At 39.3% G+C, this 23,134-nt stretch overlaps 1 protein-coding gene across 1 annotated transcript in view; it reads right to left on the bottom strand.

Moving 5' to 3' along the window:
• Ppp1r42 (protein phosphatase 1 regulatory subunit 42) overlaps positions 1–23,134 on the bottom strand; it is a 41,093-nt gene that overhangs the window by 16,092 nt on the left and 1,867 nt on the right. Inside the window, exons 2-5 of the mRNA XM_008854771.3 lie at positions 21,402–21,568; positions 19,563–19,701; positions 16,111–16,227; positions 1,828–1,945 (exon numbers count right to left, since the gene is read on the bottom strand). Of these exons, the coding sequence (XP_008852993.2) occupies positions 1,828–1,945; positions 16,111–16,227; positions 19,563–19,701; positions 21,402–21,568 (541 nt within the window). The remainder of the gene's footprint in view (positions 1–1,827; positions 1,946–16,110; positions 16,228–19,562; positions 19,702–21,401; positions 21,569–23,134) is intronic.

The following is a 23,134-nucleotide window of genomic DNA, read 5'->3' on the forward strand; positions in this document are numbered from 1 at the left end:
GAAAAGAAAAATCTTAATATTTTACCAAAATTCCTACTTCTTCATATTATGGTCCCAAACAGAGCTAGGAGAGGTTAGGAGACTGTCCTAGGCAACTAGACTGACCTGGTTCCATGTCATTTTAATCACATGATTGCATATGAGGCTATTATATTATGCATAGCAGTGGTTTAGGAAAAAAAGGCAAGTGATTGACAGGTTTTGTGAGATTTTAACGATTTGCTCTTAACATGAAATTTTATTCTGTTCATACTATGTAAATCAAATATGCAGTTTGCCATTGTGTCTGGTGAGGGCCAGGTCAACTGCAAAACATAAAGTGACTCCTCATAGTCTATTTATTTATTGGTCTTTTTGAGACAGGGTCTCCCTGTAGCCCCAGCTGTCCTGGAACTCACTATGTAGACCAGGCTGGCCTTGAACTCACAGAGATCCACCTGCCTCTGCCTCCCGAGTGCTAGGATTAAAGGCATGCACCACCATGCCTGGCACAGTCCTTTATTTTAACTTTATTATTATTTTTTTTATCATTGAGTATTACAAATGAGGATAATAAAAACAAATCAAAGCAAATTTGTTGCATGTGTATATGTGCTTAGAAAAAAGACTGGAGGGCTGGAGAGTTGGCTCAGTGGTCAAGAGCACTGACTGCTCTTGCAGAGGACCCGAGTTCCATTCCCAGCACCTACACGGCGGCTACAAACTGCCTTAACTCCAGTTCCAGGGGAATCCAAAGCCCTCTTCTGACTTCCGCAGCAATGCACAACATGGGTGGACTCACATACATGCACACATACAATACACTCATACACATAAACTAAAAATAATAAAATATTTTTTAAAAGTTTTAAAAAAGAGAAAAGACTGGAAAGATACATACTAAAGTTAACGTTAACAGTTTATGCATGGCAGGATTATGAGTGATTCTTTTTCTTCTCTGTATTTCTTTTCCTTGCAGTGCTAGGGCTAGAACTCAGAGTCTTATAAATGCTAGTCAAGGTCTCTACCATTGAGTTACATTTCCATGCTCTGAGTTTTATTCTAATTAATTTTTTTTTTTTTGTCTTTTTGAGACAGGGTCTCCCTGTAGCCCCAGCTGTCCTGGAACTCACTACGTAGACCAAGCTGGCCTCAAACTCACAAAGATCCACCAGCCTCTGCTTCCCAAGTGCTTATTCTAATTAATTTTATAATCACAAAGTATGTCATAGAGTTATGCAAAATAAACTTTGAATACTTTTTTATTTTCAGAAATTAATAGACAATGCCACACCTTTTGTGATCTTATCTACAGAACTACGTGAGAAATGTTTTTCTTATTTATTTATTTTTTTTCTTGTAGAGCTCAAAATCAAACTTAGGACCTTGTGAACACTAGGTATGCACTCTGCCACTGGGTTATTCTCCAGCTCAAATTGGAAGGTTCTTAACAGTTAAGCATTAATTGTATTGATTCTACTGGTTGAGGAAAGGGGACTAATGCGTGTGGTGCTGGAGAAGTTAGATGTGGAGGTGGGGGTGGGGGTAGGCGATTGCATAGCAGAGCCATCTGCAGAACTTTAAAAAAACATACATGACTGGTCTCTGTGTGTTCTTTCTTTCCTACCTTTGTGGGGTGTGTATAGCTCTTGCATACATATTTTGAAAAAAAATGGTTTACATTTTTGATGTACTTTCTTTCCTACATTGTAGAGAATCACTAGTATTATGATTAACCAGCTGTGAGCTTTGATGTCATATATATACATTTCTGAAATCTTGCTGATAAATTAAAAAATTAAGCAAGTGATTTACTCTAAGAAAACTATATTCATGAAAAACATGTACCTAGTGACTTGGACACCAAGATCAGTCTGTCCCTGTATTTTGGTTTAAGACAAACAGGATTTCCATTTAGATCCAATTTCCATAGCTTCATCAACTTGTTCAGTAAAAGCTCCAAATCCTATAATTAGGAGAGAAAAAGGGACACAGGACTTTTGTAGTTATTGACACAGGCGTGCTCGCTGTTTTTAAAGGCAGTCACTGCTTTTTATGCTGTTCTATCTCCTTAAACAGAATAATGTCTAGCTTTTGAACAAAATGGTCTGGACTAATAGTACTGTGGCTGAAGATGAGGCAAAGTGTGAGGTTCTAAGTTGGAGCTCACAGAATTGTTCTTGGACATGTTGCCTTTAAATTAACTCAGTCCATATTAAGACTAAGCCCATTTTAATTTCTGAGGAAGATGCCCTACTTTCAGTAGAATTCATAAAAGGCTGCACTGAAATATTGACATTATCTGTCCTTTTTGAGTATAGGGACTTCTTTTTAAATTGTGAGCTTAGTGTGGGTACAGTTTTTTTTTTTACATTTTGTTATAAGCATTTGCATGCTTTTATAGCTTGCCAGAAAATGACCTGTTGCTATTTCAAGGAATAATTAGGTTAATCCGCGGTCTACAAGTCAAATGAAATGAAGGCGAGGAAATGGACTAAGTTCTCCAGAACCAGCACTTTCAGCTCCTCTTTTTTTTTTTAAACTTTCTCCCTATTTGCAGTTCTTTCCCATCCAGTGTCACTCTGTCCCCAATTTTTTTTGTCTGTTTTTCATTCCTTTTCTTGCTTTCCCCCTTTCCTCTTTAAAAAATAAATGTTATTTTAACTACTTTTTAATGGAAAGGAAATATGCTTTGGTTATTTCTTATATATGCTCCAAATTATTTTTAAAATGGGATAAAGATATGATTACTCCAAAAAAGTAATGTAATTAGGCTGTTATACATTGGTTACTGTAAAGAATGATGCAGTACTTACACACACGCAGGCAATACACTCATAAAATAAAAAAGAATGGTGCAATAGACATAGAATGCAGGTATCTCTTCAAAATGCTAACTTAATTTCCTTTGGATCGATATATCTGCAGAATTTTGTCTGTTTTGACTTTGAGGTTTCAAAATAAGTATCTTGTGAAAACCCAGGAATTCTCTTCTTTAAATGGCAATCCCAAGTCTCCTGGAGCTTTGCTCACTGTGTGCATGTCTTTATAAAGTGGCTACAAATAGGCTTAATTGTCATGACATATAAAGTGTGGGGAACAAAACAGGCAAGTCATAAATATGTTAGTTTTCTGTTTCTTTGCCTGCCCTAGTGTTCTCAGCTGATTCCCTCTTTCTCTCGATTTTGGTCAACAGCAAATTTGAAGGAAGAAACTTCTTACCCATTGACAAACAGTTTTCTTCATATAAGAAAGCTCTTTTCAAAATTATAACTTCAGCCCTCAGTCCTAGGCCCTAGAAGATTTTATTCTTTCTGCAACTTTGTTCAATGTTTAACATGGCCATAATTATTTTCTGTGGGAGTTATAGTGTATTTTTCTTTTACTCTAAAACCTGTGAAGGGGTATGCTGTATTTTTCATAGTGTCGAATATGATGCCCCAACAATATGAGAGCTTTAAACTGGTATAGATTTTTTAAAAAGTTGGAGTTTGTTAATTATTCCTCATTTGATAAATGACCCTCGACATAACTCCCTCCAGTATGTGTTTATTTAAGACTAAACTAATCCTGTTCTGAAATACAATTCCCCTTTGGATACGCTCTGGTTGTTCATTGCCTTCCTGTCTTTAATAAAATGCTTTCACTTTCCTGCCCTTCAATAAGTTTCTAAAGGAAGCAGGCACTTTTCTGGACAGTCTCTGTTTGATAAATGATCATGTCAGGCTATCACTTAGAAGACTGCTGCAAAATTCTTAGGAGCTGATTCTGTTTCCCCTGAAGGCTGGTACCCCAGCTTCTATGCAGGCATCTGCGGCAGGCAGCGCTCCCGGCTTTAATGATGACCGTGATGAACCTGTATTTGCCCAGTGCGCTCCAATCTTTATCGGAAACGTCTGGTCCAACTGTCCTTACTAAATCTAAAGACAGCCATTTGTCATCCTCCTGACTGCCTGTCATCATCTGCCTGAGAAAATCTATAATTTTTGGCTTGTTCCTGACTAAACTGTGGAATGAATAAATTTATCTTTGGGCCATGCTGCTTGTCAGGATCAATATTGAGCAGAGGTTGAATAAATTAGAAACTAAGAAAACATGACAGGCTGTAGTGGTTTGTTCATTTGTGTATGATAAATCAAATATTTAGTTTATATAAGAGGCAAGCATGTCAAGTTTTCTCATTTCCCCCATTCATTTTGAAGATTCTACACCTCATGATAAATGGTCATCAGAAAACCAATGAAGTACATCACTAATGAATTTGACTGTGAGATGAACTCTGGTCATTTTATTGATTTAGCAAACTTTTCAGACATAAAAACTGTAGGCAAAGATTAAGATTTTTGTTCTTTCAAGTTTTCATACATTTTTGCATGTGCATTAACAACCTGTATAATGTTTGCCTAGTAAAGCTCATGACTCAACCTCTCAACCTATACCCCCAGCAACTTGCAGAAATGCCAAGTTGAACTGTAAATCATTATAGTATTTGGTATTTTTATATAGTGACACAAACCTGTCTAAAGAGGTTACAGGAAAAATACTCCCAAAAGTTAAAGACTCCCAAAAGTTACTAAATGTTACTTAAACTAGAACTCTGTGAGTTAAAGAACAGGGTTTCTCATCTATGTATTATTTGGCCTAAAACTTTTCTTTCCCTCCTCTTCAGTGGTTGACCTTAGCTTCATCTTTATTGAGAAGTGGGTCATCTTTCCATAGTGTTTTCTCAGTCATCAGTCGTCTGCCTCTGGTCTCATAGCTCCTCTTCTGTCTCTCGTTTTTCTTTTCCCATGTTCATCAGCTCTCTGGATCCTGACTGTCTCCTCTTGGGATCGTCTCTCATCTCCATCTGCAGTCTTCCTTCTCTTCTGCTGTTATCTACTTTTTTGCTAACCATCATCAGACTTCTTAACCAGTGCTTCTCAATCTTTCATGTGCTTAAGAATCAACACAGGGAGCCTGTACTTGACTCAGTGGGTAAAGCATTTGTCCCTAAGCCTGAATACTTGAGTTCAGTCTCTGGGTACCATACGGTTAGGGAGAACCAGCTTCTGTAAGTTGTCTTCTGATCATCGTATGCATGCTGTATACACATATTAAAGGAAATGAATAATAAAATGTAATTGAAAGATATTAAAAAAGAGAATCACCAAGGGACCTTGTTTAAATGCAGGTTCTGATTCATTAGGTCTGGGGAGGAAGAAGCTGAGCTTTGGCACTGCTGCTGCTGGGTGCTTTCAGACCCCATTTGCAGTTATAAGGGTCTAGAGCATTTCCTTCATTTTCTCAACCAATGGGCACTTCTGCAGGTTAGTACCACTGAAAAGGCACTGATATTGCTGAGTCCAGCATTACCAACCACAGACTTTGTAAGTCTCAGTTCTTTGGGTTATCTTAACCTGTGGTCCCCTCTCTTGAAACTTCCTGATTCTGTTTTCCTGCAGGTTCCATGGATCCTCCATGAATCCATGGCCCTATAAGTAACTACAGACCTCTAACCACAGACATCCCAATGTATGAACAGATTATTTTATAAAAGTTATTTTTGAGAACTGAGAACACATCTCATAAAAGCAATGTTGTACCTGCACACTGTTGCCCGAGTTTGGCCATGAAAACAACCCCTCAAAGGAGAAAAAGCCTGAAGGAATTTGCGCAGTGATAATACTAGAAACTTCCTCATAATGTAGCAATATTTTCCAAAGCCCGATCACTCCCACTGGAAGCAGCAGCGAGTATTAGGTCGTCAGGAACCAATTCACTTGCTTCCTTTTCCTCCAAAAATTGGTCTGTTTTCAGTCTCTGGCCACGGAAGAGCATACAATCACAGCTAGAAACAAGCTTTCTTCCTGTAACCACCACCCTGTCCATTTATACGTAAACCTTTAACAAAAAAGAAAATGCCCCCATGCTGGGTGTGGTGGCACACACCTTGCCTTTAATCCCAGCACTTGGAGACAGAGGCAGGCGGATCCCTGTGAGTTCAAGGCCAGCCTGGTCTACATAGTGAGTTCCAGGCTAGCTGGGGCTACAGGGACACCCTGTCTCAAAAAGACGCCCCCCAAAAAATGCCCCCTGCACCCATGATGACATTCTCAGTGGCAACCAATATGCTGAAGACTCTCACATTCATCTATCCTCTGAACTCTAGCCTCGTGCATCTGTCTCCTTGATACTTTCAGTGAGATGTTTTGTTTTTGTTTTGAAAATATTTTATTTATTATTTTTATTTTATGTGTATGAGTATATTGCCTGCATGTATGTGAGTGCACCCTTGTTGTGCAATGCCGAGGAGGTCAGAAGAGGGCTTCGGACTCCCCTGGAACTGGAGTTAAGGACTGTTTGTAGCCGCTGGGTCCTCTGCAAGAGCAGTCAGTGCTCTTAACCACTGTGCCAATTCTCCAGCCCCTCAGTGAGATATTTTAAAGACGCCCTAACTGGGCATGGCCCAAATTCATGACTTCTTGTGTCCCGAACCTGACTCTTGACTTCTCCATTTCTCACTGACCTCTTTTCCACATTTCCTGTATCCAACTCAAAACCAGTTATGTCTTTTCTACTTTCTTCTCCGAGCAGTTCTCTGGTCTGTGTACTCCATTTCCACACCAACTCTTAAGGTTTCTACTGTCCTGCGTTTCCTGTCTAGCCTCTCCTTCCAAGCTGTTCTTCATAGCCTAGCTATGCAGAGCTGTTCAAAATGCTGATCTCTACTTACTTCACCCCTTCAGTGTCTCCCAATGCTCTTAGGATAAACACAAACTGTCATGTCCAATGCTGCCCATCTGCCCAGCAGCTCAGGTTTGTATTACATTTTACTTCACTTTCAGCATCCTGTCCCTAGTGTTTGTCATGCTTGTATCAGCCTTGAGGTGTTAGCATATGCTATTTCCTTTGCCTGTAAGTCTTCTATGAGAGCTCAGCTATCAGATATCCCTTCCTCAAGAAAGCCCAGAGTATCCTTAACAGGGAAAATCTTCCCATTACAAGCTTCCAGCACCACCTACTTCTCCTCATGGCATTTGTGCAATTTTTACATTGGGGCGGGGTGTGGTTGCAAACTGAATGTTTTCCTTCCTTTTAATGCTGAGTTTCTCAAGGCCAGGGATCTCGCATGTTTCTTGCTCACCGCTATCGCCTCTATTGTCTCGGCAAATGCTGCTATATAGTGGTATTTTCAGCGGATGGATCGGAGGAGAGGCGAGGGTCTGATGTTAGAAGCAGGACAGGAAGTAAAAGAAGTGTGATGAAGCCGGTTTTGAAGTTCTTCATGAAAGAACTGCACACAGGAACAGGGAAGGAATGACAGGATTTATTCTCTTGTGCTTCCTCATCTGCCTCTCACCCTCTCTTTGCATGTCTAGAAGTCTCTGGCACAGATCGGCTTTGGAGAGATGAGGGCAGGCTTAGAGCAACTCAGAGTAAGGAGACCCTGGCCACTGTATGTCTGGAGTATGTAGAGAAGAAAGGGATGAAGCCCCAGGCTGCAGGAAGGATGGAAGCCACTTGGCCGCTTCCCTCAAGTCCATGTCCTGGGCCTTGGGTTCAATTGCACTCACTTCTCTTAGGTTCTTGGACCCTCAGCAAACGAGGACATGGCCACTGTTTGTGAATGCCGCGTTTCCTAGTAACCCAGTTCTCTTTTCTTTTACTTCCACAGAGCTCAAGGAGTTCAGTTGCCTGTCAATACCTATAGTACATTTTCTTGCTCCATGTGTTCTTTTAAAGTTCTTCTCCAATATTGGGACTGGAGTGATGCCTTACTGCACTTCCAAGGACCCAGGTACCATTCCCAGAAGCAACATGGGAGGCTAACAACCTTCCATAACTCAAATAGAAGAAGCCAGACAATCCCACGGCTCCTTCTAGCCTCCATGGGCACTAGGCATGCATGTGGCGAACTTGCGTATGTGCAGGCAAAACAGTCATACACATAAAAAAAACTGTTTTTAGATATCTTTCTCATTGTTCAAGTCAGAATCTTGATTGGAATATTTAGTTACTTAATCATTCTAAGAGATCATTCATTTTCTATTTAAAAAATGAGTTTTCCATACCAAAATATACTGCAAATGCTATCATGTTTTCCTTTATGACACTTCATAAAACTCCATATACAAGACTGGCAGGACTTTATAGTGCTGTAATCTATTATATTGATGAAATTATTTAATAAAATGAGATTAACGGCTTGTAATATGCATTTCAATAATGACCTTATATTTTTAATTTTTATTTTTAGAAATAATGTAAACTATCAGCAGAAGCAATCATTTTAACATTATACTTTCTTGTGTAAGAACTATGTTTAGTTATTTCATGTGTTCTTTGTGGACTCATTTGAGGAACTTACTGGTAGCCAAATAAAACCAGCTGTTCTCTAAATGCTAAAAAGCTCAGGTGATTATAGTGCTCTTGGTAGGTTTCTCTAATGATGTCCCCTTCCTTTTCCCCAGGGCACAAAGCTGTCTATTGCTGTCAACCTTTTGGATGGATGCCAGTGACCTTATACATGACATGAGAGATTTCTTCCCCCAAGGCACAGGGCTTACTGCCAGTAGGTTTGGGGGAAAAGAATGGAAAACTTGAAACCATAAAATAGAGATCTTGGTCTCAGAATACAAATAAAGAAGTTAATATTCTGATGTTAGATACAGCATACTCTTTGACTAAGCCTTCAGAGCAGGATTTAACAGAAAAGCACATTCAAATGTATTCTGGGCAGTATACTGAGATTCCCAGTAAGCTGAGTCTGGGCATTTTTGCCTGTAAATGTGTATATGGTATATGTGCATGTGTGCATGCATGTTCACGTCTGTGCTCATGCATATGAAGACCAGAGGTTGATGCTGAATCTTTGATCATTTTCCAGTTTGTACACTGGGGCACAGTCTTTCACTTGAACCCAGAACCTGCTGATTTGACTAGTCTGACAAGTTAGCTTGTTCTGGGGATCACCTGCCTCTGCCTCCCAAGTGCTGGGATTACAGGTGGACCACTATATCCATAAGGAATTTATGTGAGTTCTGGGGATCTGAACTGTGGTCTTTATGCTTCTGCAGCAAGTGTGTTACCAACTGAACCATTTCTCCATGCCCCGGGTCTAGACATTTAAGTGTGACCCCATGCTGGAAGTAAAAGAATTTTGAATTTCACCTTCATTCCTTGGGCATCTTTTCTGTATGAGAGGGAAAAGCAACTTTTGGCATATCCCACACACTGGGGCTTACTGAATGGTTTGCCTTGCTTCCCCAGATAATTAAATACTTTTGTTCATTCATTCTGCACAACTCTCAGGTTCCTCCTATAAATCAGGCTCTACTCTGGCTCTGCATAATCCTGAAGTCAATCAATCAGAATTCCTTTCAGAGATTCTCAATCTAATGGAATGAGGGAGGGCATACTGTAGTACAGTAATATATAGTAAATAAAATTAACCAGGATTCTTTACAGTCACACATTTTTTAAAATTTCTTTTTTATCTTTTTTAAAATTCTTTTTTTTTTTTTTTTGAGACAGAGTTCCCCCTGTAGCCCCAGCTGGCTGACCAGAACTCCCAGTGTAGAACAGACTGGGCTCCATCTCACAGAGTTCCACCTGCCTCTGCCTCCCAAGTACTAGAATTAAAGACATAGGCCACCACACCCAGCATCCAACCATACAATCTTTTAAAGAAATATTTTTATTTATTATTTTTATTTTATTTCATGTGTATAAGTGTATTACCTGCACGTATATAAGTGTACCCATATGATACAATGCCCATGGAGGGCAGAAAAGGGGGTCAGATCCTCCAGAACTGGAATTATGGATGGTTGTTAGCTGCCACGTGGATGCTGGGAACTGAACCCAGGCCCTCTGCAAGAGCAGCCAGTGCTCTTAACCACTGCGCCATCTTTCTAACCCCTGTGACCATACAATCTTCCCCCCCCTTCGGTCTTTTTGAAACAGGATCTCCCTGTAGCCCCAGCTGGCCTGGAACTCACTATGTAGACCAGGCTGGCCTTGAACTCACAGAGATCTGCCTGCCTCTGCCTCTGGAGTGCTGGGATTAAAGGCATGTGCCACCACACCCGGCCAACAATGACAATTTTCATAAAAAACAACCAAGCGCAGGGCACAGAACTGTAGCAAACATTAACAACAATAACCAAAATTAAAAAAAAAAAATTATGTACTCTTTCCCACCAAACCAGTTCAAAATATGTGCTGAATATGTCGTTCACACTGCACTAATGGTCAATTGGATGAAAAGGGAATTTCAGTTTTCACAATCACTGCCTGAAAGAGAATACACTTACTGGACTCTCATGGAACATAGAAATGGTTCCTGCTACTTCAATACACAGGATTCACACATTTACCATTTGAAAAAGAAAAGACAAAACTTATGTTCTGGGGCTGGAGAGATGGCTCAGTGGTTAAGAGCATTGCTCTTGCAGAGGACCTGGGTTCAATTCCCAGCACTCACGCTAACAACTATCTCTAACTCCAGTTCCGGGGGAATCCAACGCCCTCTTTTGACCTCTACAGGCATTACACGACAGTGCATTTACATGCATGCAGGCAATACACTCATACACATAAAAGTAATTTAAAAAGCTGTGTTCCTTTTCTTTTCAATGATCAACTCAGGCTGGTGAGATGGCTCAGGTGTAAAGGGGCCCTTTCTTGTTCTCAAGTCTAAATATTATAGTATACTCACACATGCCTTTTTTTACATTATTTAATAACCATATAATTAGAAGAAGCACTTCATTACAACAGCATTAACATATTCAGTAACAATTTCCAGAGCTAAGATGCATCTCTTTCAAAATTGGCTGTAAATTTTTAGGCTTACAGTTGAATTAATACAGTTATACAATATTGTACTCCATATAAATCCTATAAGACATAAAATTAAATGAGGTTTTAAACTTTTAAAAAAGATCTACATTTTATTATTAAAATACACAGTTTCATACAGAAAAATTCATTTTTTAATACAATTGACACTAAGATGTGCATGCATTTCTAATCTCTATATATCTGGTTATTACTAGTCACAGTCGGTTACTTTCTGAGCTCCTTGGCATCTGAGCATGGATATAAAGTCATCAGGTAAACAGAGTCCCACAAGCTCCTGGGAACCTGCTCATATGATTATATGGCAATGGTGTCAGACTACACAAACCACATGCAAACTCAGGTAGACAAAATCCCTGCATAGAACTGGGAAAATGAACAGCAGACCCCAATCTTATCTAAAGGCCTATTGACAACTGATGAGGAACAGCTGACCCTCCTAAAACAAAGACCTCTAGATAGGCTCACTAGATTTCACCAGAAGGTCGAGTAGTGGGGAATGGCTGGGGTGCAGACAACACAGCAGACAGTAGCAGGGATATCAGAGTATAAGGGCTCTAGTAGGGGGAGGGAGGCTATGGGAGGGTGCTACCTGGGAAAGTGGGTGAACAAATAAAATAATAATAATAATTCTTCACACATGCCCTTTTAAATATACATTGTATACATTATAGCCTAGGATCCACATATGAAGGAAAACATAAGGGTTTTTTTTTTTATTTTATAAATCTGGGTAACTCACTGAATATTATACATTCTAGGTCCATCCAGTTTGCTGTGAATTTTGTGATTTCATTTTTCTTTAGCGCTGAATAATACTTGATTTTATATATATACCAGATTTTCATTATCCATTCATCTATTGATGCATAACTAGGTTGGTTGTTTCCTTACTATGGTGAATAAAGCAGCAATAAATATGGGGGTACAAATATCTCTATAGTAAGATATGGAGTTCTCTGGGTTGTATGCCCAGGAGTGAGATGGCTGGGTTACATGGTAGCTCTATTTTTTATTTTTTGAGACACTTCCAAGCTGATTTACATAATGGTTGCACTAATTTGCACTCCTACCATCAGTGAATAAGAGTTCCTCTTTCTCTACATCCTCTCCAACATTTGTCAGAGTTCTTGATAATGCTCATTTTGACTGGGATAAAGTGGTATCTTGAAGTAGTTTCAATTTGCATTTCCCTAATGGCTAGGGAGGTTGAACATTTTAAAAATAGTTGTTGGCCATTTATATTTATATTTTGCTTTCTGAGAAAAGAGTTTTAATCTTAAGATTTTTTTGTTTACTGATCTACTACAGAAAATGTTGATTTAGCTCTCATCAGTATGGCTTCCAACCCCTATTACACTTCCTTTCTTCCACACTGTTGATAGGGTTAAACTCAAAGTGTTGAATTAACATTCAGTGACTATAACACTCATATATTGTTCATGGTTAAACTACAATACATTTCTATGTCTGCTTTATTATTTTCCAGAGGATTGAAATTGCCTAATTCCTGTTTTGTTTTTGAGGCAGGGTCTTATTCTGTATCCCCAACTGGCCTGAAACTCAGTATGTAGACCAGTCTGGCCTTGAACTCACAAAGATCTGCCTACTTCTGCCTTGAAGTGCTGGGATGATAGGCATGCATCACCACCCCCAGCTGAAATTGCTTAGTTCTTTATTTACTTAGTTTTCTTTCTTTTTAAATTTTTTTTAAAAAATTTATTATTTTTATTTTATGTGTATGAGTGTATTGCCTGCATGTATGTGAGTGTACCCATGTCGTGCAGTGCCGCAGAGGTCAGAAGAGGACTTCGGATTCCCCTGGAACTGGAGTTAAGGACGGTTCGTAGCTGCCATGTGGGTGCTGGGAATCGAACCTGGGTCCTCTGCAGGAGAAGTCAGTGCTCTTAACCTCCCCAGCCCCTATTTGCTTAGTTTCCTATGTACTTGTCTCCAGCTACATCAAGGGCTGCTTGCCCTCAAGCCAGCTGTGAACTGCTATGCCAAGGCTTCTCGCCTTCCTTCTGGGAATTTTTCTAGACTTTCTGTAGTTCTAAATGCCATGGCTTGCTTTATCCTAGTTTACTCACCTGTTTAGATTGAACACATTTTTCAATGCTGCCTAAGAAAGGTCATGTGAGAAGTAATTTTTTAAATTTTTTTTCTTTAATTTTTAAAATTATTTTTATTTTATGTGTATGAGTGTATTGCCTGCATGTATGTGAGTGCACCCATGTCGTGCAATGCCACGGAGGTCAGAAGAGGGCTTTGGATTCCCCTGGAACTGGAGTTAAGGACGGTTAGTACCTGCCATGTGGGTTCTGGGAATCGAACCCGGGTCCTCTGCATGAGCAGTCAGTGCTGAGCTATCCTCTCCAGCCCAAGAAGTAAATTTTTAAATTACATTTTATTTGTGTGTGTGTGCGTGTGTGTGTGTGTGTGTGTGTGTGTGTGCATGCAGGCATATACCACGTTGCATGTGTGGAGGGAGTTGGTTCTCTCCTTCTAGGATGTGGGTCCTAGAGCTAGAACTCAGGTCATCAGGCTTAGTGGCAAGCACCTTTTACATCTGAGCCATCTCACCAGCCTGAGATGTTAATTCTTTTGAAAGTGTTTATATTAGAAACTATTTTATATTTCACAATTGAAAACTGAATATATAATTTTAAGTTGAGAGTATTTTTTCCTTATATGTTTGAAGGAACTGTCCTGTGGTCCACATTGAAGAACCCGATAATTCTAATCCAAGTTGATTCCTGATTCTTTGTATTAACAATTCTCCTTTATCTCAGAATAGCATTAGGGTATTCTTTCTTTTACTTCTTTGTGTCCTAAAACATTTTACAGGTAGACCTTGGTAAAGTTTAGTTTCCATCTAGAGTGTTGGATATTTGGGTCATAGTTTCAAAAATTCGTATCATTTGGGTTTTTAGATTTTTCTGCTGTCATTTTAAATTTAGCTTTACTGAGTTGTCATTTATATAAAACAAAATGCATCTCTTTAGATGACCAAACATATGCATCCATACAATAATCACTCTAATTAAGATATAGAACATTTCTATCATCTCAATAGAGTCACTCAAGCCTTTACCAGTAAACCTTTTCCTCTCCTCTGGATCAGGCAACCATTTGTTTCCTGTTACTATATGACAGTTTTGAGAGTTAATATAAGTGGAGACATATGTAGTGTGTATTGTTTTTGTGTCTGGCTTTTACTTAGTGTGATGTGCTTGAATTTGTCCATGTCGTGTGCATCATTTTCTGAAGAACCTCCACCCTGATTTCCACAGTGGCCTCAGTATCTTCCATATCTGGTAATATTTCCTGTCTTAAAATTTATTTTGTTTTATATAAATATAGTACCTATAGCTTTCTTATTTGTGTTAGCATTACATGTATTTCCTGTAATTTTTCTTTTAATTCGTGTATAATTTATTTAAAGTATGTTTCTCATGGAGAGCAAACGATTGGACCATTTTGTTGTTCAAGGCAGATCTCATTATGTACTCCAGACGACAGAGAACTTCAAACACACAATCCTTCTTTCTCTGTTATCCAGATAGTACATGCAGGCATGTACCATCATGTCTGGTTTCTGCCTCCTCCTCTTCCTTCTTCTTTTTTTTTTTTTTAAATACATTTATTCAAGGCTGGGATATAACTCAGTGGAACAGCAATTTCTTAGTATGCAAAGGATCCTGGACTAGTAGAACACACAGCCAAAAGCCACATTTATTCAACACTGGAGTTTTTTTCCCCTAAGCTCACTCTGAATTCTTGGACTAAAACAATTATTTTGCCTCAGCTTTTATAAGTAGTCAGGGCTATTGGTGACTGGCACTGTGACTGGACTACCTCTGACTGGAATAGACAGCCGCATTTATTCTTACATTCTATTAATCACAAATTCCACGGGTTCTATCTAAAAACACACTCCTAACACACCCACACCTCCTCATGCATCTTCTTCTTTTCCACAATATCATTGTACTTCTCTTCTGTAGTACTTTACCAGCAAATATCTGTACTGCCATTCTTGAAACTCATTCTTCATCCAGCAGATGAGAAATGCTTTTGAAAATCACAGTTCTTTCAATGACTTTCTATTGCACTTAGAATTAAGTCAAAACTCATGATTATGTCCTAAAAGGTCCTTTATAACCTGGCTCCCATCCCTTTCTTTCTCATCTCTTATTGTATAGTTGCCTCTTCATTTACTGAATAATTATATTGAGCACCTGCAATGTGTCAGAAATTGAGGTTGGCACCGAGACCCTACCGCAGTGACCTGACCTCTTTGTTACACTCCAAATACTCTTTGGTCTCACAGTAAAACATCTGCCATCCCCTATGTATGGCATGTTCACTCTTTAGCTGCTCTTTGTAAAATATTTTATTTGTTATTTTTATTTTTTATGTGTATGAGTGTATTGCCTGCATGTATATAAGTGCACCCATGTCATGCAATGCCCGTGAAGATCAGAAGAGGGTGTTGGATCTCCTGGAAATAGAGTTAGGATGGTTGTTAGGATGTGGGTGCTGGGATTCAAACCCAGGTCCTCTTCAAGAGCAGCTAGTGCTCTTAACCGCTGAGCCATCTCGCCAGATCTGTGCACTTTTCTTTTTGAGACAGAGTCACGCTATGTAGATCAGGCTGGCCATGAACTCATGTTAATCACATTGGCTTTGACTTGCTTATGCTGGGATTACAGGTGTATGTCACTATGCCCAACCTGTAGGTTTCTTGAGACCTAGAACTAAATCTTTCCTTCCTCTATAGTACAATGCCATACAAATATGGAGGTGCCCAACACATAGTTGAAAAATTGAATAATTTAATGACCATGGCATAATTAATATAACATAATAGGGTATGTATATAGCCAGTACAAATTAAAATAAGTGTGCTGACCCAGTTCTTCTCCACACAGGAGCAGCTGAGCTACAAGTAGTGACAGTTTCTAGAAACTCATTCATTGGAAGACCAGAGTAAAGAATGAGAAACTTAGTCTTTAGGAGGAAAAATCCAATGGACAAGTAATGTAGATAGGAAAAACCATACATAGCTCTTTATCAGAAAAACTTACATTCTGTTGGTGAAAGATGGAGACATTGGGGTAAGGAAGAGAAAACCAGGTAAAACAGAATTAGATAAGGAGATGAAGAAGACAGTTTTAGAAAGAATTCAAAATAGTTTTTTTTTAAAGTGATACACTTTATAAATATTTCAAAACACTTTAAATCACAGTTCTATGTAAATACTTTCAAATTAATTTTCTTTACCTTCACATGCATCAGTTGGTTGTCAACTGCTATTAGATGATTAAGATTTTCCAGTATTTCTAAGTCTTTTATGTCATCAATATTGTTTTTGCTGATATTCAAAGTAGAGAGGGATTTCTGTAAGAAAAAAATATCTAAATTAGCATTACCAAGTAGTTTAAATACTATATATAGGAAGCAGAAGTCTTAGTCCTTAAAGAGATTCAAATTTATTTGTTTAGGTTGGCTGCTTTTAGGGCAAGAAATTCAAAAGCCATGGAGGTTTTGCTTCGATACTCCTAATTTTCAGATGAAACTTTTAGAACTCTAGCATATGAAATAACTTACTCTTTTTGCCTATAGTTCTGTCTATGAGTCCTACTTTCCTCATCCAGGATACAGCATAAATTTACAAAGTAAAGAAATGAAGAATTAAAAAAGATCCTCAGTACACAAAAGGTAAGTATAATGTAGAAAAAAATTTATTGGTGTGTAAGCATATTATTATTTTGCGTTAAATATCATATAGGGAAGAAATAACATGACCAGACATGAAAGAATACCTGGTTTTCATTTTTATCTTTTCCTATTTAGTTTTTTCTTGACAATTTATCTGTTCAGAAGCCATTTGAAATAACAAGAATTCCAATGTTAGCTATTAACGAGACCATAAATATACTATATGACAACTCTAAATCAGTTATCTTCAAGTCTGAGGTTTAGAACTCTTATCAAATCTACCCACCAAGGCTACCACACATAGCTGACCTTTAGAAAAACAACATTTCCTAATATTTGAAAAGTCATGGTAAGTATGTATTATCTGTACAAAGTAATGCATCTCATTATGGCGTTTCCATAGATGACACAATGTACTTTGATCATGTTTACCTTCTTGTGTCTTTTTCCCCACGAACACTTAAGATGTTAAATCATTGAAAAATCAATGATTTAATATTTAGAATTTCAGAATCTGCTTGAATCTGTGCAAATATTGAATAAACAAAATGTTTTCAGTGGTGTTTTGTGAAAACCGAGACATAGGAGGATGATATTCCTTTTTGAGGCACTGGGCAGGTGTTAAAATCTGCTGTCACTATTAGTGTTAATGATGAGTTTTTATAGGTTTTATGGTAAACACTCCCTCTGACAATCACTTTCCTATAAATAAGTGAAGATGTTGGGGATGGTACAATTTGACCACCAAGCCGGCAGCTGTTGGACTCTCTCTTGCACGCTGCCTTTAGCAAAAGGAATGTCACATACTCAGCCAGACTACCTTTATGCCAGTGCCAGCCCTGTGAACCCATGGGCACCTTGAGAAAACTACACAATGACTGTGACTAATTGCCCCAGCTACTGAAATTGCGCCCAGAGCAGGACTGTTTTCAGATAGTTTCTACCAGATATTTTACTATTCCACAGGCCCCTGTGAACTCAGATGACCCTGAAAACATTTTCACCTAGGCAAAAGAGGAGGCACTTTCTCTTCCTGGCCCAGCAGAGGGACAGCTGCCACTGGTGCTAAAAAGGCAAGGCAGTGACTGATGCAAACCAAACCCTATTTGTATATGAGGTGTGATTGATGCAAACACAAACCTTCATTTGCATTCAAGAACTGTCATGATTGGTCCAGACATCCTTTCTCTGGCTATACAAGCAGGCTTACTTGCTGAGACAGTGGGGATACACCTTCCTGTAATCCTCATCTGAAATTACCACACCAGATCCTGTGGTATTGCTATGCCAACATTACAGTTACACCTGAATAAACAGACCAACTCTTGAATTTAGTTAAAAGAATGGGCTCCAACTCAGGAGCTCCAACCTGTTCCTCCAGGTGTCTCCTGGAACTGTGTGGTTGAGCCAGGCCTCACCCATAATTTTATTCAAAACTATTTCTCCAGCTTCATTTGGGGAACTACAAACTTAGACTCATCCTTATCTTATCTAGCTGCCTGATGGACATATGAAGAGGCAGCTGAACAGTATGAGTGTGTGGCCAGTGCAGACTCAAGGGGGTGTGTGTGTGTGTGTGTGTGTAGTAGAGAGGACAGACAGCTGAAGCTGGAGAAGGACACTGTACAGAGCCACAGAAGAGGTTGGTAGAGTTCTCGAGAGCCATCTCAAGCCTTTAGGGTCAGGGGTCTCAGATACCCAGACCCAGGTGCTGTAATGATGTCTGCTCTCCAGGTTTGAGGAATCCTGATAACCAGACCAACTGCGACACCAGTTGTTGCAAGGGCTATAGAATCATGATGTCATAGGCCTACACAAGAGCCATAATACTTAGAGCTAAGGGTCCCGAAACCCAAAGCTTGCATGAGAATTTTGTCACAAGAGGATACCACCCAATGTTCTCCTGCCTGCTTGCTGCTACTGCTCATCATGGTCAAACATGGAGGGATATAAAACTTACCAAAGAGCCAAGTGGTGGGAGCTTATAATCTCATTGACTCAGGATTCTGAAGGCAGGAAGATCACAAATTCAAGGCCTACCTGCACTAGAATGAGTCCAAGGTCAGCCTGAGTATCTTTATGAGATCTTAGGTAAAAATGGGGGTAGGAATGTAGCTCAGTGACAGAGTATTTAGGTAAGGTATGCACAAGGTTTTAGGTTCGGTCCCTAGTCCTGGGGTTAAAAAACAAAACACCTGCTGTGCTGGATAGCTTTAGTGTCAACCTCTCAATTGCTTATGAACCATGTAGTTTCTTCCTGTTTTGGACCTCTAAAATAGAACTGATGAAATCTGTACAAGTATGGCTCATGTATAAATCTCCTACCCAGCATTGAAGGTAGTAAGACCAAGACCTCTCCCATTTGAGGACTGGCAAGAGTTTCATCAGTGGACTCTGGCATCTCAATGTGTGGCACATCCATATCTTGAGACTGGTTGTCAAGCAACACAGCTAGATCCTTGAACCTGGTACTTGTGTAGTACACAATTAAGTCATGGTTCAGGAGAAAAAATAACTTATTGCAATATCTCTCTAGGTTACTTAAAAGTTGTCAAATAGCAGGAACATGCCCATAATCCCAACATTTGGGAGGCTGGGGCCAGCCCAGTTTATATGGTGAGACTTTATCTCAAAAAACATAAAAAGACAAGGCAAATTTTTTCAAATAATTGTCTACTCTTAAGAGTTCCTCTAAAATTTAAAAACATGAGCTATGATAATCATCAAGGCCCAAAATTATGAATGAATTACCATCTGTGTGAAAGCCAGTTTACATAGCCTGTTCACACCTTTCTTTTGGTCCTTCTCGTTCTAAGATGTAAGCAGTGTTACTCCATTTATTGTACTGTAATACTCTGAGACTACATGAGGAAATCAGCTTCAGTCCTCAAGCTTTCAATAGACCATAAACAGGAAGATACATGTACTCCCTAAATATATCTTCACCACCTCCTGTTCCATTACAACTTATTAATCACTACACTCCTTGTCACAACATTCAAATGTAACCTTACTGCCAAAGACTGAAGAGATCTTGGATCAAACAGAAGCTTTTCTCCAGGGGGAAGCCTCTGACTCTCAACATGAAGCTCCCTTAGTTCTTCTAATCCTTCCAAACCTTCTATAATTGCAATGTAATTGCCTCCCAGGTACCTGCAAAACAGAGACAGGGTTGCAAGTAGACCTAAGAATCCATGGGCTTTAAGGATGGGGCTTTAATGATGATAAAGTATAGTAAGGAGGGCAGAGGATAGCTCACTGGATAAACTGTTTGCTTCACAAGCATAAAGACTTGTTTGAAATCCCAGAATCAACAGAAAGCTGCTTGTGGTGGTTACATATCTGTAATCCTGGAGCTCATATGGTGAGATGGGAGGTAGAGACAGGAGCATCCCTGAAGTGTATGGGCCAGCAAGCCTGGGACACACAGGCACAAACAGCAGGAGACCTTCCTCTGATCGTGTGCCCATACACACACAAGAATGTGTGGGGAGGTGCATGTATGCACGTGTGCACGTTTGAGCATATGCACACACACACACACACACAGATTTAAAAACATTACTCGAGTGTGAAAATTCTACCCATAGTATACTGTTTACATTAAACATGTAAACTATGAAAAGTTCATCTAAATCACAGATTATATTCTTATACTTCATTTGGTCTAAATACATTTTAAAAATTTAAGTGAGAGAACTGAAGTAATCCTTACTAAATTATCTACCAGGGCTCCTTAAATGTTAGGGTCCTGAAGAACCCTATTCTGTGGGTTTATAAATGATGATTTCTGGACCTAACTCCCAGGGGATCTGTTTTGGATATCTAGGCTGGAATCCAGTAATCTGCACTTTTTAATGTGTTCCCCATCACAGCGTTCTATTCCTATTCTGAGGCCCCTGATCCACTTTTGGAGAAGCATGCTAGTTATTCCAATCTTGGGAATTTGGATCTACCAGTCTTTATTGAATAGTAATAATAACTTTTTTTTTTGGTCTTTTCTGAGACAGGGTCTCCCTGTAGCCCCAGCTGACCTGGAACTCACTATGTAGACCAGGCTGGCCTTGAACTCACAGAGATCCCCCTGCCTCTGCCTCCCAAGTGCTGGAACTAAAGGCGTGTGCCACCACGCCCAGCAATAATAACTTTTTAAAAAGATTTTATTTTGGGGGCTGGAGAGATGGCTCAGTGGTTAAGAGCACTGACTGGTCTTGCTCTGGACCCGGGTTCAATTCCCAGCACCCACATGGTAGCTACGAACCATCCTTAACTCCAGTTCCAGGGGAATCCGAAGCCCTCTTCTGACCTCCACGGCATTGCACGACATGGGTGCACTCACTTACATGCAGGCAATACACTCATACACATAAAATAATAAAAATATTTTTAAAAGATTTTATTTTTATTTTTAGTTATGTGTGTGGGTCTATGTGGACATGCTTATTACATGCCAGTTTATCAGGTTTAAAAAAGCATAAATTATGCCAGGCGTGGTGACGCAAGTGTTTAATCCCAGCACTCAGGAGGCAGAGGGAGGTGGATCTCTGTGAGTTCGAGGCCAGCTTGGTCTCCACAGTGAATCCAGGACAGCTGGGGCTACAGGGAGACCCTGTCTCAAAAAAAGACCCCCCCAAAAGGCATAAATTACTGAGCGTTTCATACGGATGTATTTATTACATATGAATACTAGTATAAAAATAAAAATTGAGATCTGTTCCACAAAAGCTGTGAGAATTAGATGCAAATACACATTTAATTTATTTTAATGCAAAAAGTAGAAATGCTTTCCTGCATAAAGTATGTACTATAACAAGGAAATGCAGTTAACATGATTCAAAAATAAAAGCACTTACAGTTTTTCTAGTTTCTTTAGTGAAGTGAGGTTCTCAATACATGAAATACAGTTGTTTTGCAGGTACAGGTGGGTCAGATTTGTAGTATAATTCAGGTTAGTGATGTGACTAATATGGTTGTCATATAAATATAAAACATTAAGGTTTTTGCAAAGAGAAATGTCATCCTAAAAGGAAAACAAAACAGGTTGTATTTAATTTCTCCTGAAAAACTTAGTTTGGTTTTAAGAAACTTGACCATTCTACAGAGCTCCCTAGGGTTATTATAAAATAATATTTCCCTATCACAGTCAAAATAAGACTACAATGATTATAAATAATTTTAGGCTTTAGAATTCTGTAATTGTGTTGGTAAAATTGTATTTCTTAAGATTTTTCCCAGTACAAACAATTTTCCTTGGAGGCTATTACAGACTCCTTTGAAAGTTGAAACAGTGAATAAATTATCATCCAAACATTGTAAAGCAGGGTTTAATCTTTCTGTAGGTTTGGAAGTAAATTGTTATGGCTTACAGTACTGAAAACTAGAAATCATTCAATATCCAAGAATAATGAATTTCAAATTTTTTGATAATGTTATTGAACTGAATTCTGTGAAACTTCCTTAGTAATGTCTGGCACATTTCATAATGAATGACTAAGTCACATTCCTTATGACCTACTACTGTATGATAACTATATGATTACATGCCTAGAAGAAGACTGGAAGCACATCTCCCAAATCTTAAAAGTGGTTATCTTTGAGTATGATTGCAGTCTTAAAGGTATTTGGGGATGGGGTGGGGGCTGGAGAAATGGCTCAGTAGTTAAGAGCACCGGCTGCTATTGCAGAGGACCCAGGTTAGGTTCTCAGCTCCCACATCGTGGCTAACAACCGTCTGTTCCAGGGGATCCAATGCCCTCTTCTGGCTTCCCTGGGCATTGCACACATATGATGCACTTACATAAATTCAGGCAAAACACTGATATACATAAAAAATAAAAATAGATAAAGGCATCTTTAAAAAGACTGCCATTTCTTCAGTGGTGGAATAGCTCAGAGTAATTAGACAAGAGGTAGATAAATTTACTCAAAAATACCCCAGCCATCATTAGGGTCACTGTTTGGGAATTTCAAGTCTCCAAGTTATTCTCATTTCAGTGTAGTTTATTTTGACTAGTTTGTTTCTTCTTAGCAAGGATCATCTACACTAGAGGAGTACTGACTGATCTGTGGCTGAAAAAAGGTTTAAATGGAGCCGGGTGTGGTGGCACATGCCTGTTGTCCCAGCACTTGGGAGGCAGAGGCAGGCGGATCTCTGTGAATTCAAGGCCAGCCTGGTCTACATAGTGAGTTCCAGGACTGCTGGGGCTACAGGGAGACCCTGCTTCAAAAAAACAAACAAACAAAAAAATGGTTTAAATGGAGACTGGGGCTTTCTGGAGAAAGTAGTCTGTATATGGTACAATGATGTAGAGAGCTCTGGGCAACAAAAGAGAAACATGAGGTTTGTGTGATTGGCTTCCTGGGGAGGATCGTTAGGAAACCAGAAATGATCCAGAAGCTGGATATGGTGGCATCATCTGCAATCCCAGCACTTGGAGGCTGCAGCAGGAATATTTTGTGTTTGAAGCTAGCCTGCTTACTCTACTTAGTTTTGTGCAGGGGGAGGGGCAGGGTCTCATAGCCCATGACGACCTCAGATGTGAGATTATATATATGTGTGTGTGTGTGTGTGTGTGTGTGTGTGTGT

The sequence above is a fragment of the Nannospalax galili genome, unplaced genomic scaffold (assembly GCF_000622305.1).
Source record: "Nannospalax galili isolate Female #2095 unplaced genomic scaffold, S.galili_v1.0 scaffold247, whole genome shotgun sequence".
Classification (NCBI taxonomy): Eukaryota; Metazoa; Chordata; class Mammalia; order Rodentia; family Spalacidae; genus Nannospalax; species Nannospalax galili.